The 18,784-nt window shown below is 43.7% G+C and overlaps 1 protein-coding gene and 1 pseudogene across 2 annotated transcripts; both read left to right on the top strand.

Annotated features, from left to right (window-relative positions):
- Window positions 1-999: 999 nt before the first annotated feature.
- On the top strand, window positions 1,000-1,815 carry LOC123999285 (annotated as a pseudogene).
- A 997-nt stretch (window positions 1,816-2,812) lies between these two features.
- On the top strand, window positions 2,813-16,752 carry LOC124000863 (synaptotagmin-2-like). 2 transcript variants are annotated; one of them, XM_046307537.1, is made up of 10 exons: window positions 2,813-2,964; window positions 10,775-10,938; window positions 11,202-11,216; window positions 12,137-12,315; window positions 13,643-13,732; window positions 14,290-14,457; window positions 14,620-14,787; window positions 14,953-15,070; window positions 15,796-15,929; window positions 16,087-16,752. In XM_046307537.1, exons 2-10 carry the CDS (start codon window positions 10,785-10,787, stop codon window positions 16,294-16,296), a joined length of 1,236 nt encoding a protein of 411 aa, XP_046163493.1. In that variant the 5' UTR covers window positions 2,813-2,964; window positions 10,775-10,784; the 3' UTR covers window positions 16,297-16,752. The 2 variants fall into 2 exon arrangements, with proteins under 2 accessions (XP_046163493.1, XP_046163494.1); XM_046307538.1 differs by lacking the exon at window positions 11,202-11,216.
- The last annotated feature ends 2,032 nt before the right edge of the window (window positions 16,753-18,784 follow it).

Raw genomic sequence — 18,784 nt, 5'->3', positions numbered from 1 at the left:
ACATTATTAGAATGCATCCAAATGCTACTGTGCTTCCGACTCATTTTCCAGCTGTTGTTTTCACAGCTGTCCTTCCTCTCTGTCCTCGGCTGCTAAGTGTGTGACTGTGAGGGAGTTAGCTCTGCCCTCCCTCACGCATCTTTGTGCATCTTTGTTCCTGTCTGATTGACTGATTGACTGTCTGATTGACAGGAACAACAGATGAGGCTGTTGGTGTAACGGCTGTGTAAGGGAGGCGAAGTCAGGTGCAGGAGAGCAGAGTAGAGTAAACAGGCACACTTTTATTCCGGTCAAGAAATAGGCACAAAATGACATCAAAGTGCCCCAAAAAAAACACGGAACATGATACAAAAGTTTAGCGTGTGAACATACTCACAGAACAATAAACAATTACACACAAAGACATGAAGGGGAACAGAGGACTAAATACATGCAGTGTGATTATGGAATGAAAACCAGGTGTGTATGGAACAAGACAAAACAAATGGACATATGAGAAATGGAGCGGCGAAGGCTAGAAAGCCGGTGACGTCGATCGCCGAACACCGCCCGAACAAGGAGAGGAGCCGACTTCGGCAGGAAGTCGTGACAGTTGGTCTGAGCAGACAGCCAGAACGATGGTGTGTGCGCTTGAGCATTTAGGCCTATATTATATTATTTATTATTTTGTTCTTTGAATTAGTTCTCCATTTAAATCTTTTAATTATTCATGTCTTTATTTTTTATTTTATGTTTTAAATAGTGCCGGCTCCCAACGTTAACCTACAAGAGCTGACTCGTTTGCGAACGACCCATCACTATTCACATCTGTGGGTAGACGCATCTAGAAGTTCTTGCTTCAACAGTGATTGAACGGAACTCCTCTGCCTTCGTCCCGCACTATATAACATTCTGGATTTAGAACTCAACACGTACTTGAAATGTAATAGTAAAATAGTCTATGAAACTCTATTTTTTGCTCCGTTCTGTGTGATATAAAACATTAAAAAATCTGCCAAAATGCAGTCTCAGATCCGCCAGAACTACCACAGCGATTGCGAAACTGCCATCGACCTGATGATCAACATGTTGTTTTCCTCTTACACCTACACTTCAATGGTAAGGAGACTGCAATTGGCTACCAAGGGGACAATTTTCTTGCTCTACATAGTAGTGTATTATTATGTCAGATCGTGATGAGTGGGGCAATGGGCTGGAGGCCATGCAGTGTGCTCTGCAGCTGGGGAAGAATGTGAACCAGGCCCTGCTGGACCTACACAAGATTGCCTCCGACAAGGTTGACCCCCACATAAGTTATGTCCCCCACATTATGGTGGAACCACGTCACATGTATATATCACATAGAATCCATCTACTGTATTGTCCCAGAAGATGATCAGGTTGTTGTAGCTCTGATAACTAATGACACAGGATTGTGTGACCTGCCTCTTCACACAAACACAATAGTCCACAGACGCACGGATGCACACTATACACACAATGCAGCTCATGCATGAGTTGGACAGCCGCAAACACCTCATTGAGTTAGCTGCCCTTTTGCCATTACCACCAGGGTCTTGTGTGTTGATGCATCTACAGTAGTGTCTGTAGTCACTCGTCTCGACCTGTGTTTTCCCTGTTTAGCCGTGTGACTTCCTGGAGACCCATTACCTGAATGAGCAGGTGGAGGCCATTAAGAAGCTGGGTGACCACATCACCAACCTCACCAAGATGGATGCTGTCAACAACAAGATGGCAGAGTACCTGTTTGACAAGCACACCCTGGGAGGCCAGAGCTAAACCACTTCCATCCCCAGGCTACGGCCTCTGGCCTCTGACCAGGACTCCTGGCTTCTCTGCTCTATCCTGATGCCTTTGCATCTTTGAGGAGGGCGAGTGATGAACTGGTAAAGAGCAATGCATCTGTTTCAGTTTGACAACACCGTACTAGATTTGGGAGGGAATGCATCCTGTGAAACAATTAAGTAAAAAGATCACAAAAGTTGTTGCTTTTGAGCAATGGATGTATCAGTTTATTCTGGTGAGTAGCTCAATACCAAACAAGAATACCAAACAAGAATACCAAACAAGGATCCTTTTCACTAAGTGTATAACTGGTCATTTTTAATCTGCACTGAATCTGAAGAATGAAACATTTTGAGCTGGATTCACTTTGTTTAACTCAAATGCTGGTTGCCCAAAGTCTACATCAGTGTGCATGTATTTATATAATTGAAATTATAATATTGACAATTGTAGGCCAACAGTGACTTCGAGGGTCATAAAATGGGGAAAGGCTGATTTGAGGATTAACGGACACTACCTCTGATGAACACAGAGTGGCGCCATTACCGTATCTTATCACGGTGCCTTAATGCGTGGCCCATAAAACAACCGTCAACTCTAGGGCCATAACGGAGTGAAATGAGAGCCACATTTTCTCGATCAAATGGTGGTCTGTGGAAACGTATGTTACATGCATAATACAATTTAAATATATACATGATAGCAGACATCCTTTGAAATTGCGTATCAATAAGTTGGGCTTTTTACGGTATTCACTGGCTCCCCTCCCACAGTCTGAAGATTAACCATAACACAGGATGACAATAGACCAAGGTGGAAAAAAAGCCCAGACTGACAAATGGCCTTCAAAGTAGTTTTCTATTTCACAGCAATGGGTAGTGTTTTACAGGCATTGCATGAGAGAAATGATAGCCAAACAGATGGGGATGGAAAGATTAATTTGAGTGATGTCGGGTTTTGGCGTTTCACATGCGTTTCGAGAGCGAGTGACCAATGGCTTATAAAGTGGATGATAAATAGTTGGCACAGCGATATTAAGGAAGATTAGCGGACAGGGGGAGGGAGAACGCGACTGAGGGAGGGGGTGGTGCGCAGCGCAACAGTTCTTTCAACACGGAGTCCATAATTCATCGTTAACAAAAGGAAGACGTTTGGGTTTAATTTGGGGATTGCAATCGGGTGAGTTCTGTTGGTGTATGTTCATGGGGTAGCCTATACTCCACACTGCATTTTAAAAGTGTATAATTAGACGGCCTAGAGGTCATTCAAACCTTTGTGCTATGCTCGGTAAATCTGCTAGCGAGCGGCTACGGTGAATGGGACGTCCAGTGTTACGGGTTGATGGGCACAATATTTGCCATATCTGATTAACATATTTGTTAACTGACATACGCTATTGCTGCTTTGAATTACTACTTGAGAGAGTAGCCTACCATTCACATTCTATTTCATATTCTGAGCCATCGCCTATCCAAGATTTTACCCATAAGGTGCTTAAGCCGTTTTCGCTGGGCCAAAGGTGGCGACACTTATTTAATTGGATTGATAATGAATTTTTATCCGTTTACTTTCATTAGGTGAAAAACAACTATTTTAATGTAGCTACCTCACCTCTGATGTTCTGTGTGTGCATATGTCTAATGTCCACCCCTCCCCTCCAAAGCTCCCTGCGTGCGTGACAACCAGCACACATGAAATATCGAAGTTGGCGCTTATTTGGGGCTTTAACAATTTTGGACTGGTACATTTGTGTCTTGGGCCATGATTGCTTGGTAAGCCGTTAAATCCCGTAGTTGTATTTGTTAATGGAGTAAAAAGTATCAAATTGGAGGAGATGTACTTATTTGATGTTGGCTACAGTGTGCACCATGCATGCGCATTGCACAAGGCAGGCTTGACGACGATGACAATGGTGATGATGAAGATGAGACAGTGCACTCCACTCTCAGATGGTCAACTTCCTTTTTTAAAACTGACTCGCACAATAGAGAGGGCCATACAGTCAGCCGTAAGCACCACATAGCTACTAAGCCTTGAACCCTCTCAAAATCCCCCTGCCAGCTGTTCACCTCTCCTGTCATCGCTTTACCACCGCTAGCGCATCACTCTGTCCTCAGTTCCCACGTTTGTACCTACTTGTTTTGCATTGTGTCTGGTCTGTGCTCCCATGGAAATATGAGCCAAATCACCAATCCCAAAACTATAGTCCCCCCCCCTACAGTTTTGGGGCGGCAGGTAGCCTAGTGGTTAGGACTTTGGGCCAGTATAACCGAGAGGTGAGGAATCAGTTTGGGATTGGTTTTAGGATATTACCACCTGTAACAGATGGCCCAGCATAGGCCTTCTGAAGTGTTTCCCAATCGTGTTCCTGGGGACCCCAAGGGGTGCACATTTGTGTTTTTGTCCAAACACCTGGTTCATATAATCAACTCATAATGAAGTTTTGATTATTTGAATCAGGTCACTGTGTAGTGCTAGGGCAAAATCTAAAATGTGCACTGCTTAGGACCCCCAGGACCAGAATTGGGAAACCATGGCCTACATGGTCTTCCTGGTGTCTAGCCCACAAAACAGACAGGTGTGATGATGATGTGTGCCATGATTGTTTCCTACATACTCTTGTTGTTCAGGATATAAACACAGAAGGCAGACACATGGTTCTTGGCAATCTGGTTACCCGACATGTTTTCCAGAGGAAGTCAGAAACATTTCAGATGGTCAAGGTCTCATTTTGTGATGGACACTCTAGAATTTGGGTTGATGAACTCATGTTGGAAAGTTCCGGCCTGGATTCATTTGTTATCTTTTCTCCTTGTCAAATCGTTTCACACCTACTTTACTTGAAGTCCTACTCCAGTCTCATTTTCAGCTAATTTACCACTCAATTTACTTAACAAGAGGCACATCTCAATAGATGGTTCAGGTAAGTCATGACATGGCACATGTTGGGGGGTGGGCCTTTCCTCTTTTGTTCTCTATTGATCCTCTATTGTTCCTCAAGCAAGGGGTGAGGACGATGACATCACAACTTCCCATCAAACCAAATCAAACCTTGAATGCCCGTACTCCTTGAAGTTTTCAGTTGTGTCTAAGAAACACTATTTTGCTCAAAACATGTTTTTTTTTTTTTTTACCTTTAGTGTGTGTACTTTTCAAAAGTTTTTAAAAAATCATTGGAGGACGTCTTTAAGGCTAGGATCGATTGGGGATGGAATACTGATGTTGGGACAAATAAGGAGGGAACTGTCACAGGTTTTGGTCACAGGAAATGCACAATAATGGTATATATACAGAACCAAAATATAAACGCAACATGCAACAGTTTCAAAGATTTTACTGAGTTAAAGTTCATGTAAGGAAATCGGTCAATTGGAATAAATTCATTAGGCCATAATCTATGGATTTCACATGACTGGGAATACAGATGTGCATCTGTTGGTCACAGATACCTTAAAAAATAGTTAGGGGTGTGGATCAGAACACCAATCAGTATCTGGTGTGACCAACATTTGCCTCGTGCAGCGCGACACGTTTCCTTCGCATAGAGTTGATCAGGCTGTTGATTGTGGCCTGTGGAATGTTGTCCCCACTCCTCTTCAATAGCTGTGCGAAGTTACTGGATATTGGCGGGAACTGGAACAAGCTTTCGTACACGGCGATCCAGAGCATCCCAAACATGCTCAACGGGTGACATGTCTGGTGAGTATGCAGGACATTTTCAGTTTCCAGGAATTGTATACAGATCCTTGCGACATTGTCATGCTGAAACGTGAGGTGATGGCGGGCGGATGAATGGCACAACAATGAGCCTCAGGATTTCATCACGGTATCTCTCTGCATTCAAATTACCATCAATAAAATGCAGTTGTGTTCATTGTCTGTAACTTATGCCTGCCCATACAATTAAACCCACTGTTACCATGGGGCACTCTGTTCATAATGTTGACGTCAGAAAACCATTCGTCTTTCACGACGCCATCCATGGAGTGTGCGGTTGTGAGGCAGGTTGGACGTACTGCCAAATTCTCTAAAGCGACGTTAGAGTCGGCCTATGGTAGAGAAATTAACATTCAATTCCAATTCAGTGCCAATTGCACGCCAATTGCACACTCCCTTAAAGCTTGTGACATCTGTGGCATCATGTTGTGTGACAAACTCCACATTTTAGAGTGGCCTTTTATTGTCCCCCAGCACAAGGTGCACCTGTGTAATGATCATGCTGTTTAATCAGCTTCTTGATATGCCACAGGTGGTTGGATTATCTTTGCAAAGGAGAAATGTCTTCTAACAGGGATGTAAACAAATTTGTGCACAACATTTGAGAGAAATAAGCTTTTTGTGCGTATGGAATACTTCTGGGATATTTTATTTCAGCTCATGAAACATGGGATCAACACTGTCCATGTTGCGTTTATATTTTTGTTCTGTTATTTGATTGATTTTTATGTTATTCCAAGGGTTTTATACAGTACCAGTCAAAAGTTTGGACACACCTACCGATTCAAGGGTTTTTCTTTATTTTTACTATTATCTACACAGTAGAATAATAGTGAAGACATCAAAACTATGAAATAACACGTATTGATTTATGTAGTAACCCAAAAATTATTAAACAAATCAAATAAAGAAGCCACCCTTTGCCTTGATGACAGCTTTGCGCACTCTTGGCATTCTGTCAACCAGCTTCACCTGGAATGCTTTTTCAACACTTGAAGGGGTTCCCACATATGCTGAGCATATGCCTTTCCTTTACTCTGCGGTCTAACTCATCCCAAGCCCTCTCAATCGGGTTGAGGTCAGGTGAGTGTGGAGGCCAGGTCATCTGATGCAGCACTCCATCACTCTCCTTCTTGGTCAAATAGCCCTTACACAGCCTGGAGGTGTGTTGGTTCATTATCCTGTTGGAAAACAAATGATCGTCCCACTAAGCACAAACCAGATGGGATGGAGTATCGCTGCAGAATGCTGTGGTAGCCATGCTGGTTAGTGTACCTTGAATTCTGAATAAATCACCAACAGCGTCACCATCACACCTCCTCCTCCATGCTTCACGGTGGGAACCACACATACGGAGATCCGTTCACCTGGCTGTATCACAACCAGCTGTGATTGAGTCCCATAGGGGGTCGCACAATTGGCCCAGCGTCGTTCGGGTTTGCCCGGGGTAGGCAGTCATTGTAAATAAGAATTTGTTCTTAACTGACTTGCCCAGTTATTTAAAAAAGTCCTCGCATCCCTGACCTTTGCGAACTGCACATTTATAACTGAATCTAGATAGGCACTTTCCAACATGAGTTCATCCATCCAAATATCCATCCAAATTCTTAAGGATATTATTTTATCTGGACTTCATTGCAGAATAAATTTAACTGCCCAATAGAATCAACCAGTAGCATGTTTAGCTAGGCCTATTCCAATGACCTTGGCCAGCACAAACCAATCCAAAGGCTTATACTATTATGTGACCATAAAACCCTTGGAATAACAGTGAATATATCCAAGACCGGAAGCGAAAAATGAACCCTAGAACAGAGTGGTCAGTCAGGCATGAAAACCCTAATCACTGACACAGTGATCTACCTGTTAACCAGTATCTAATCAGTAAGGCCCTGCCCTGAATCCCTGCATTCAGCCACCATGACCAGCTTAAGGGAACGTACCATGAGTGAGAAGTGGTGGCCGACCCTATGCTACTCAACCAAGCTAGCCTCCGTCTCACCCGCACTGTGCGTGTGCTTGTGTGTGTGTGTGATCTTGACTGGTGAAGTCACAAGCCCATTAGCCAGCAGTCTATAACCTCTTATGTTTGCCTCCCCTCACTCACCATCACATAGCTGTGCTTACTAATCCTGCGCCCCGTTCACTCTATCTGTTGGGATTTAACGGGTTGATTTGACAAGCCACAAATCAGATATTGTTATGGAAAGTGATTATTGGTATGGATAACTAGGTGGGATCTGTCTGTGTGACAGCAGGTAATGTTGTGGGGGTTAATGGTAGTGGCTTAGGGTGGATAAGGGATAGTAGGGGATAGGACAGGAACGGGAGCAGAGAGCGAACTGACCTGTCCCTAATTTAGTTAAGCTCTGGGATTGGGGGATTACCTTTGGCAATGAATCCTGTTACGTGTCTGTGCGCAGATGTTGGAGGGTTGGAGTGTGTGTGTGTGGCATAATGCAGCCATGCAGGGAGGTATTCATATGCATATGTAACAGAGCTGGTCTTGTTTGCATGTTAGTATGTGTGTGTATGCATGTGTGTGTGTGTGTGTGTGTGTGTGTGTGTGTGTGTGTGTGTGTGTGTGTGTGTGTGTGTGTGTGTGTGTGTGTGTGTGTGTGTGTGTGTGTGTGTGTGTGTGTGTGTGTGTGTGTGTGTGTGTGTGTGTGTGTGTGTGTGTGTGTGTGTGTGTGCATGCATGTGTGTGTCAACAGCCAGCCTGTGATGGAGTCAGGGGGATTAGTGATGGACACTATGAAACAAGAGAGGAAGGAGGGAGGGAGAACGACATAGGGGGATATGGAAGGGAGGAGAGAGATAGAGAAAGGGTTGGGGAGCGGGAGGCAGCGGGTGGGGAGGGAGGGGATACCGGACACAGACGGGACGAGAACCATGCAGTAGATTGAGAAATTAACTGATGAGAGTAGGGGTGGAGTGAGAGGGAGGCAGGGGTTGATGATGGGGGAAGAAAGTATCAAGAGGAGAGTGGGATTGAGAAGAGTCAGGGAGAGAGGGATGAGTCGGAAGTTTAGTATCGGAGGGGGGAGAGAGTGTCTAGGAAGTAAAGGGAGAGCGATTGTAAGGAAACAAGAGGAAAAATAGACATATAGAGAGAGACATATTGATGAACTGGATAATGGGTGCGAGAAAGGGGAAAGCAGACTAAAAAAATCATAGAGGGAGAAGGAGAGAGAGAGAGACAGGGAGATTTTATTTTATTTACGATCTCCATTAGCTGAAGCCAATGGTGAAAGCTGGTCTTACTGGGGTCTGACACAATGAAAAACAAAGACATTACAGACAAAAATACTTTACAATCTAGATACATTTAAAACCATTAAGATGTAGACATTCCAGATGTGTGTGTGTGTGTGTGTGTGTATTTATTAGTTGCACAGACATGTCAGTACATACGCACACAAAGTAGGAGAGAGAGATAGAAAGAGAGCTAGAGGGAGACAGATTGGAAGCCGAGGCAAAGCCTTATCCCTTGAGGCTTTGATTTAAATGAAGGGACAACACGAGAGCCGGTTGCCTTCCAGTTGTACGTTGAATCAACGTCATTGCCATTCTGTTGAGCAATCTCACAATCCTATTGCAGCTGGTTGCCTTACAATTTTACATTGATTCAAACCTCAATGCTGACTTGCAAAGTGATGTGTAATTCCTATTGGAATCCAAAAGTGAGGATATCCAGCAATTGGAACTTTTATTCACCTGCAGCCTGCATTGAGAATGACTGCCGGGGAAGGGAAGACTACCTAAATCATATACACTGGAACAGCCACCTCAGTGACAGGTGCAAAAAGTCCAACTACTAACAGATTGAATTAGATTAGAAAATGTATCTTATTTATGTTTGTGTAGTCAACAAATTAATGTACATGCAAAAAAAAAAATATTGAAACAATTCTGAAAATCAACCTGCAATAGAGCATGCTGGGAAATATAACGATGGCCGTGGTTTTGAGCAAACATTTGTCATCTTGCCTAACAAGCTTATTCAAATTCAGGTCACTCCGAGCAGTTTGTTGATACAACGTATAATTATAAGGAGCCCAGCTGCAGTTGGATTGTGAGTGCACAAACTTTGGGCATACATTTACCCAAGCCTTTTCAAATCAGCTCACTTCGAGAAAAGTTTGTAGAGTGAACAAACGTTCACACATTAGCTACATTTCTTGTCCTTCTGAAGTCCACCTAATTCACATAATAATTCTGGTTATGCTAAATTGGCTTTTTTTACAGTCAAGACAAACATGAATTTGTATTTTGACAAGTTTTTATACATTCAGCTTACTGTGATCAAAGTTTGTTGAGTGAACACATTAGCTCAATTTATTGTCTTTCTTATGTCTACCAAACTCACAGAATAATGCTGATTAAAGGTGCAAGTTGGAACCAAATAAGGTTATTGAGAGCAATTTCATAGGGTAACCATTTTAGGATCTCTAGAGAACCACGAATGGGATGGTCGTTTGAAGAATCATACAAAAATCCTAAACCAGAAATTATTCGGCCCTCCAGGATCGCAATTTAATAGCCCTGCTGTAGAATTTAAGCCTTATTTGCATATTTCCCAGGGTGCCTTTCCAGTTCATTTTAGTTTTATAGTACCACCTATGACTTTGTTTGCTGGTGACAGAGACATGGTTGTTGCATTCATTCATTCATTTTCAATCCTGTGGCAAAGTGAGACTAGGGACAATCAACATTTAGTGAAAAAAATCACCCATAACCTGCATTCAGAATGACTGCCACGGTTCGGAAGACTAAGATATGAGATGAGCTTAAACATCTAAACTGGAACAATTATTTTAGGAACGAGTGAAATAAATCCAATAATACCAACACTGAGGTTCCTTTATACCAATGAGTGCTAATTTAACTCTTGAATCAACACTAGATATGTTACATTGGAAAATAAACAGTTAGCACTGGCCAATTTCCTCTGAATGGGACACATCTGCAGGCTTCCACACATTTCAAGAACCTTTTAGAATTTTGAAGAACCGTAGATGCCAGGTCAAGGACCCCACACTTAACTCAAAGGCTCTCTAACGGGCAAACGTTCTCCAAGGAACCTTAAGAGCTAAGGAAGAACCATTTAAGAACTTCCAGTCTCAGGGAAGACACTCGAACCACAAGGCCACTGAGTTGGTTAACCCTATCTAGTCGACTTACCTACCAGGATGTTTCAAATTCATGGCATATTAAAATATTTCTTACACAGCTCTTAATGATTGCTCTTTTTGTCTCCTCTGCCGTTTAGTTGAGCTGCGATGCGATTGGCCAGTGTGCAAGCGCGGGCTCGTCGGGCGGCTGAGGAGAGAGAAGAGCCGCCCCCAGGCCCCGCCCCTCCCGCCACCCACCACTCTGATCACCAGTTCAAGAACATGAAGAGCAAGTTCTTCAACGAACTCACCCACATGCCAAGTGAGCCCTGAACACAATGAGCACACACACACACACACACACACACACACACACACACACACACACACACACACACACACACACACACACACACACACACACACACACACACACACACACACACACACACACACACACACACACACACACACACACACACACACTCATTGCTAATTCTGCGTGTGTCATTTTGTTTCACATAATGTCCTCTCGTCATCTCTTCTCTTTCATTCCATCCCCTGCTTTTCCTCCACTTATCCCAGATCATAAACTCAAAAGTAAGTTACTATTGTTTTCCCATCGCTTGTGCTCTCCTTTTCCATCCCTCCTCACAATAACATGTCAGATGTTATTATTCCATGGCATAAGGCCGACACGAGGCCTATGAATGTCGTGTTATACACTATGTGCACAAAACATTAAGGACACTTTCCATGACATACACCGACCAGGTGAATCCAGGTGACAGCTAGGATCCCTTAGAATGTTTGTTTTATAAAGTCTTTATATAATGTATAGTCTGTATTCCCCTGACTGTTGTTTGTAATGTTTGGAGAGAAGAAAAAAAAGCCATGATCGCTTATTAATGTAACTTGTTAAATCCACTTCAACCAGTGTAGATTAAGGGGACGAGGCAAATTAGAAAATATATTTTTTTAAGCTTTCAGACAATTGAGACATTGGATTGTGTATGTGTGCCATTCAGAGGGTGAATGGGCAAGACAAAAGATTTAAGTGCCTTTGAACAGGGTATGGTAGTAGGTGCCAGGTGCAACAGTTTGTGTCAAGAACTGCAATGCTGCCGGATTTTTCCACACTTAACAGTTTCCCGTGTGTATGGACAATGGTCCACCACCCAAAAGACATCCGGCCAATTTGACACAACTGTGGGAAGCATTGGCGTCAACATGGGCCAGCATCCCTGTGGAACGCTTTCGACGCCCTGTATAGTCCATGCCCCTGACGGATTGAAGCTGTTCTCAAGGCAAAAGGGGGTGGGTGCAACTCAATATTAGGAAGGTGTCCTTAATGTTCTGTACACTCATTGTATATGTCAAAACCCTACATAAGGCCTATTGTACAGTATGTTGTATAATAGATGTCATAAAGGCTACATAAGTATTTTATGTATGTTATATGTATGTTGTATTATGTATGTCATAAGGCTACATAAGGCCTATGTTTGTCTCTCCTCCAGTGCCCATGTGGGCAATAGGAGCCATAGTGGTGGTGGTGCTGGCTCTGGTGGCCTGTCTTTGTTTCTGTATCTGGAAGAAGTGCATCAACAAGGGCAAGAAGCCCAAGAAAGTACGCGAGAGGAAAGGAGGCCGAGGCAGAAGAAAGAAGGAGGGAGCCGGAGAAGGAGAGGAGGGCAAGGTGAGAGGAGACGGAGGGAGGGAGGGAGGGCAATATAGTGGGTGGTGTAATGGGTTCAAGTACCTCATTTGCAACTGGTTTTGAAATGATCCGAAGTGATTTCCAGATGTAGCGTCAGTAACTGTGTGAAGGGAGAGACTAATGCAGTGACTGTGTGAAGGGAGAGACTAATGCAGGGACTGTGTGAAGGGAGAGACTAATGCAGTGACTGTGTGAAGGGAGAGACTAATGCAGGGACTGTGTGAAGGGAGAGACTAATGCAGGGACTGTGTGAAGGGAGAGACTAATGCAGTGACTGTGTGAAGGGAGAGACTAATGCAGTGACTGTGTGAAGGGAGAGACTAATGCAGGGACTGTGTGAAGGGAGAGACTAATGCAGGGACTGTGTGAAGGGAGAGACTAATGCAGGGACTGTGTGAAGGGAGAGACTAATGCAGTGACTGTGTGAAGGGAGAGACTAATGCAGGGACTGTGTGAAGGGAGAGACTAATGCAGTGACTGTGTGAAGGAGAGACTGCAGGGACTGTGAAGGGAGAGACTAATGCAGGGACTGTGTGAAGGGAGAGACTAATGCAGTGACTGTGTGAAGGGAGAGACTAATGCAGTGACTGTGTGAAGGGAGAGACTAATGCAGGGACTGTGTGAAGGGAGAGACTAATGCAGGGACTGTGTGAAGGGAGAGACTAATGCAGTGACTGTGTGAAGGGAGAGACTAATGCAGTGACTGTGTGAAGGGAGAGACTAATGCAGTGACTGTGTGAAGGGAGAGACTAATGCAGTGACTGTGTGAAGGGAGAGACTAATGCAGGGACTGTGTGAAGGGAGAGACTAATGCAGGGACTGTGTGAAGGAGAGACTAATGCAGGGACTGTGTGAAGGGAGAGACTAATGCAGTGACTGTGTGAAGGGAGAGACTAATGCAGGGACTGTGTGAAGGGAGAGACTAATGCAGTGACTGTGTGAAGGGAGAGACTAATGCAGGGACTGTGTGAAGGGAGAGACTAATGCAGGGACTGTGTGAAGGGAGAGACTAATGCAGTGACTGTGTGAAGGGAGAGACTAATGCAGTGACTGTGTGAAGGGAGAGACTAATGCAGGGACTGTGTGAAGGGAGAGACTAATGCAGGGACTGTGTGAAGGGAGAGACTAATGCAGTGACTGTGTGAAGGGAGAGACTAATGCAGTGACTGTGTGAAGGGAGAGACTAATGCAGGGACTGTGTGAAGGGAGAGACTAATGCAGGGACTGTGTGAAGGGAGAGACTAATGCAGGGACTGTGTAATGATACCTGTGATAAATGATTGATGTGATGTTCTCTGTCTTTAAGGAAGGAGAGGGTAAGGAAGGAGAGGAGGAGGAAAAAGAGAATTTCGGAAAACTGGAGTTCACCCTGGACTACAACTTCACTGACAACCAGGTGTGTGTGTGTCCCTGTGTGTGTTTGTGTGCATGTGTGTCTTGTCCTCCCTGACATTTGACCTCCTTGATGTGAAGTGTCTGACTAATGACACGTCTAAAGAGTCTCTGACCTCTGCTCAGATCTCAGCTTTAACCTCTGACCTCTTATTTGTGTCTTCAGTGACTTATGACCTTTTCCTCTTCACGGCTCAGTATTAAGCTGTGGCCTTTAGAGGGGACATTTTCTATCCGCTAAGCCACTCTTACATTTAAAAGTCAGTTTAAGTGCACGGCTTGAATTGAATCCCGGGTAACATTGCATATATATGACAAATGAGATGTGTACTGCAGAAGCACTCCAAAATAATTTTTGGGACGAAGTGCTGTGCCATTATTTTGAAGTGTTACGTTTGTGTTTGGTCAAATCTCAGGTATGTTATCACAATAGCCCTATATGGATTGAATCCCGACCTAAATCCGCCTAAATCATCACTGCGTTCTTACGGACGTTGTTAAAAATATTTTGACGGCCATTGCTTACCTCTGACCTTTCCCCCTCTCTGCCCCCTCTTCCAGCTGATCGTGGGCATCCTGCAGGCTGAAAACCTGGCAGCCATGGACATGGGCGGCACCTCAGACCCCTATGTCAAGGTATACATGCTACCAGACAAGAAGAAGAAGTTTGAGACCAAAGTCCAGCGCAAGAACCTATGCCCCGTGTTCAATGAGACCTTCATCTTCAAGGTCAGTCTGTGGTGCTGGAGAACAGATGGCGATAGAGAGATGTGGTACTCATTCATGTGTACAGGTATAACCCTTAGAAAAACTCTTACAGTACTGAGGTTTCTGTAGTCGAGAACGCTCTGTCCTGACCGTCTCCTCCCTGTTCTGTGTGTCCCTCCACAGATCCCCTACCAGGAGCTGGGCGGTCAGACTCTGGTCCTGCAGGTCTTTGACTTTGATCGCTTTGGTAAACACGACGTGATTGGGCAGATCTCCATCCCCATGAACAGTGTGGATCTGGCTCAGCCACTCCACGAATGGAGGGATCTGGTTGGAGGAGAGAAAGAGGAGGTGAGGAAGGATGTATACAGTCTGTCTGGGTTTTGGCTGCCTGTTTTCTCTACGTCTACCTGTATGTGTCTGTCTGTCTGTCTGTGCACATCAAACTGTATCGAACTGCCTGTTTTAATACATCTTTCTGTCTTCGTGCCTGTGTGTGTTTGTCTGGTCACACAGGTAGAGAAGCTAGGGGACATCTGTATCTCTCTGCGCTACGTCCCCACGGCCGGTAAATTGACCATCAACATCATGGAGGCCAAGCACCTGAAGGCGATGGACTGTGGAGGCTTGTCAGGTGACCTTCTATTAGTCCTTACACTCTCCTACCCAATACCAGCCATGCTGTGGCTTTACACTCAACTAGTTAATACCAGCCATGCTGTGACTTTACACTCAACTCGTTAATACCAGCCATGCTGTGACTTTACACTCAACTAGTTAATTCAAGCCATGCTGTGACTTTACACTCAACTCGTTAATACCAGCCATGCTGTGACTTTACACTCAACTAGTTAATTCTAGCCATGCTGTGACTTTACACTCAACTCGTTAATACCAGCCATGCTGTGGCTTTACACTCAACTAGTTAATACCAGCCATGCTGTGACTTTATACCCAACTAGTAATACCAGCCATGCTGTGACTTTATACCCAACTAGCAATACCAGCCATGCTGTGACTTTATACCCAACTAGTAATACCAGCCATGCTGTGACTTTATACCCAACTAGCAATACCAGCCATGCTGTGACTTTATACCCAACTAGTAATACCAGCCATGCTGTGGCTTTACACTCTCCTAACCAATATTAGCCAGTTGTGGCCTGTTAATGACATCTGGTTGCCGAAATGTTGTTGAAGTAACTCAACATGAACCACTGGGCAACATTACAGAGTTGCAGACACCACACATTAATCTACTGCACAATCATGTGTCCTCAGGTGTTCTTCATTCTGGCTCACCCTCTGTTTGACCTCTGTTTGACCTCTGTTTGACCTCTGTAACTAACATTCCTACAGATCCCTTCGTTAAAGTGGTGCTGCAGCACCAAGGCAAGCGGCTGAAGAAGAAGAAGACGACGGTCAAACAGAACACTCTGAACCCCTACTTCAACGAAAGCTTCAGCTTCGAGATCCCCTTTGGCCAAATACAGGTCTGTACACCAAACGTCCCGCAAGGAAGACATCTTGGGGTCGTTATGACAGGTTTTCCTGTGTGTTGAACAACACAGTACATGTGGTGGTATTTTGATTTCACCTGACATTTTTTTAAACTTGCCTCTTTTTCTACTCTTCCCTTTCCTCTTGCAGAAAGTCCAAGTGTTGATCACGGTGTACGATTACGACAAGCTGGGCAGCAACGACGCCATCGGGAAGGTTTGGATCGGCTTCGGCGCCTCAGGGGTGGGCCTCCGCCATTGGTCAGACATGCTGGCCAATCCAAGACGTCCCGTGGCCCAGTGGCACGCCCTGTGTCCTGAGGAGGAGGTGGATGAGGCCCTGAAGAAACCCCTCCGCTAAACACACACACACGTACACTGAGCATTCCTGTGCGCGTTCAAAGAAAACACCACAGGACCTGAATATTACACAACGGCGAATAAGCTCAGTAGTGCTGATCATGACACAACGGCACTACTCAAATAGAAACTTCCAAGAAAACCAACTTGAGCTACCACTCAAACACTACAAGCCACCTGTACATCGATGCAACGCTGGATTGCCATTTCGGATCATTTTGTGTACTCTTTCCTTACTTATTATTCTTTCGTAACTTTTTTTGGGTTTTGCGTATTAACTCGTTGTGCTGTATGATGTTAAGTTATTATCGTGTGTACGAACGCGTGTGTCTGTGCGTGTTCGTGTTAAACCGTAGTACATGAAAGCATTCTCTGTTTTTTTTTTCCCGAATGTAATGTGAGTGGTTGTAAAATAACGAAATAAATCATTCCCAAAATGACCAGAGGGATAGTCCGATAGATTTGCCAGATTGAGTATTTATTTATTTAACCTTTATTACAGATGAGCCCCTGAGTTACGTCATTTACAGGAAGTAGACACATCAAAATATCAAATCAAAATGCAAGCAGGTAGAGAAACAGTATGAGTATGAACACACGTTCCTTACGGGAAAACCACATGAATTTCACATGTGATCTTGAGCGACAACATGCAAGCACATGTGAAAAAGATGATCTCATGTGAAATACATGTGAAAACATGGGGACGCAACATTTGAGCATAGGTGAAAACCCAGATGTAAAATATTCTCAATGATATTTGACATTAAAAGGCATAATTTACATTCATTCAACCAGTCATGGTCCCCCATCATATTTTGTCTAGCTCACATTATGTTCCAGGGCTAGAGGCATCACTACAGACCCTGGTTTGATTCCAGTCTGTATCACAACTGGCTGTGATTGAGAGTCTCATAGGGTGGCGCACAACTGGCCCAGCGTCATCCGGGTTTGGCCGGGGTAGGCCATCATTATAATATGTTTTTAACTGACATGCCTAGTTAAATAAAGGTATAAAATGACATTGTGTCATGGTCCCCTAGATTACTTCGGGACAATACCTCATTTGGGATTTGAACTCAGAAGCTTTTGGTTACTAGATATGTGAAGTTCCTGCTGCACCACCAGGTCTAACAGTGATTGGCTATACATATATTGCCAAGAATCTAGAGGCACTGCTGAGACATTAATGCCTGGACCAAAAGGTTACAAGTTCAGATCCCGAGAGCATTTCTGCACAGTTAATATCAAGTCTCCCTGAACACTACTACACTTTTGTTGGTGTTGTCAGATAAACACACAATTATTGTCTTGATTCTGGGCATCTTTTAGAAGTGCAGAAATGTATTCTTGTCAATAAATATGTGGCAGTCATGGCCACAGACCTGGTGGTGTAGTAGGAAATGCAGATGGCTGGCATCCACCTTAAGGAAAAACCACATGATTTCACATGGGAAATTACACATGTGAAATCTTATGAAAATGTGGTTTTGGAACACTTCAAATGTGAAATTTCATATGTGTTTTTGGAATACATCACGTGACATTTCACATGTGAAAACGTGGTTTTGGAGCACTTCACATGTGATGTAATCATGTAAAAGTCATGTAGCTTTTCTGTAAGGATTAGGAACATGTTACCAGACCTCAGGATCTTTCTGCTACGCCACACATTCTGTAGCATTCCCATACACATACATTACCTTAGGTAATATACTTATAATACATCTCAGCGCTTTGCAAAGGAGTGCCATCTGCACTGCTATTTTAGTTATCAATTAATCTGACTCTCATAATTTCATTTACTTGTTATTTCAGCAATTTGAGAGTTTTCTGCGTTATCTAAAGTCAGTGGGGCATATTATTTTGATTAAATGTTACTCCTGAATATATTATATTCGTTTTTCTTGAGTTTATGAGCTGAGATTCACTTTAAAGCCCACAATATAGGAATAAAGGTGTAATCAGTCATTAGCACGGCGTTGTGGTTTAGCAGAAAGATTGGAATGTTGGGAGATCAAATCCCAGGTGAGGACACGTTGAATAAGTATTACTCAATAAATAAACGTACACAATGTATGTCAAATGCGTAAGTTGATAACATTGTATGTTAAAAGCACGTTGTGTATCATAATGACACATTTTTTTCATGTGTAGTGTTCCAAAAACACGTTTTCAGATGTGAAATGTCATATGAAGTGCTCTAAAAACAAGTTAAATAATGTGTTTTTTTTTCTGTACACACCCGCAGCCACATATGAACGCTACACTGACATTGGACCAATCGTTAAAACACGGGGAAATTGCATTTAAAAGAAAATCATGCTGTAACGCTGAATTTCTGCGATTAGAGCCCGAATATTCATGGATGGTTCAATCCGTGTCGCGGAAGATCCGCTTGAACATTTTGAGATCATTTCATATTGAGCCAAGATATGCAGCCTTTACCATGAATGCAATCTCCGCGAATGTGGGAATATTGCCTTTAA

This window comes from Oncorhynchus gorbuscha, linkage group LG16 (genome assembly GCF_021184085.1).
Source record: "Oncorhynchus gorbuscha isolate QuinsamMale2020 ecotype Even-year linkage group LG16, OgorEven_v1.0, whole genome shotgun sequence".
NCBI lineage: Eukaryota > Metazoa > Chordata > Actinopteri > Salmoniformes > Salmonidae > Oncorhynchus > Oncorhynchus gorbuscha.
This window is presented reverse-complemented; position numbering and strand designations above follow the sequence as displayed.

Coding starts and splice junctions, on each gene's coding strand:
- LOC124000863 (XM_046307537.1), top strand. CDS start 10,785: ATGCGATTGGCCAGTGTGCAAGCGCGGGCTCGTCGGGCGGCTGAGGAG. Junction 12,316..13,642: donor GAGAAGGAGAGGAGGGCAAG/GTGAGAGGAGAC, acceptor TCTGTCTTTAAG/GAAGGAGAGGGTAAGGAAGG. Junction 14,458..14,619: donor ATGAGACCTTCATCTTCAAG/GTCAGTCTGTGG, acceptor GTCCCTCCACAG/ATCCCCTACCAGGAGCTGGG.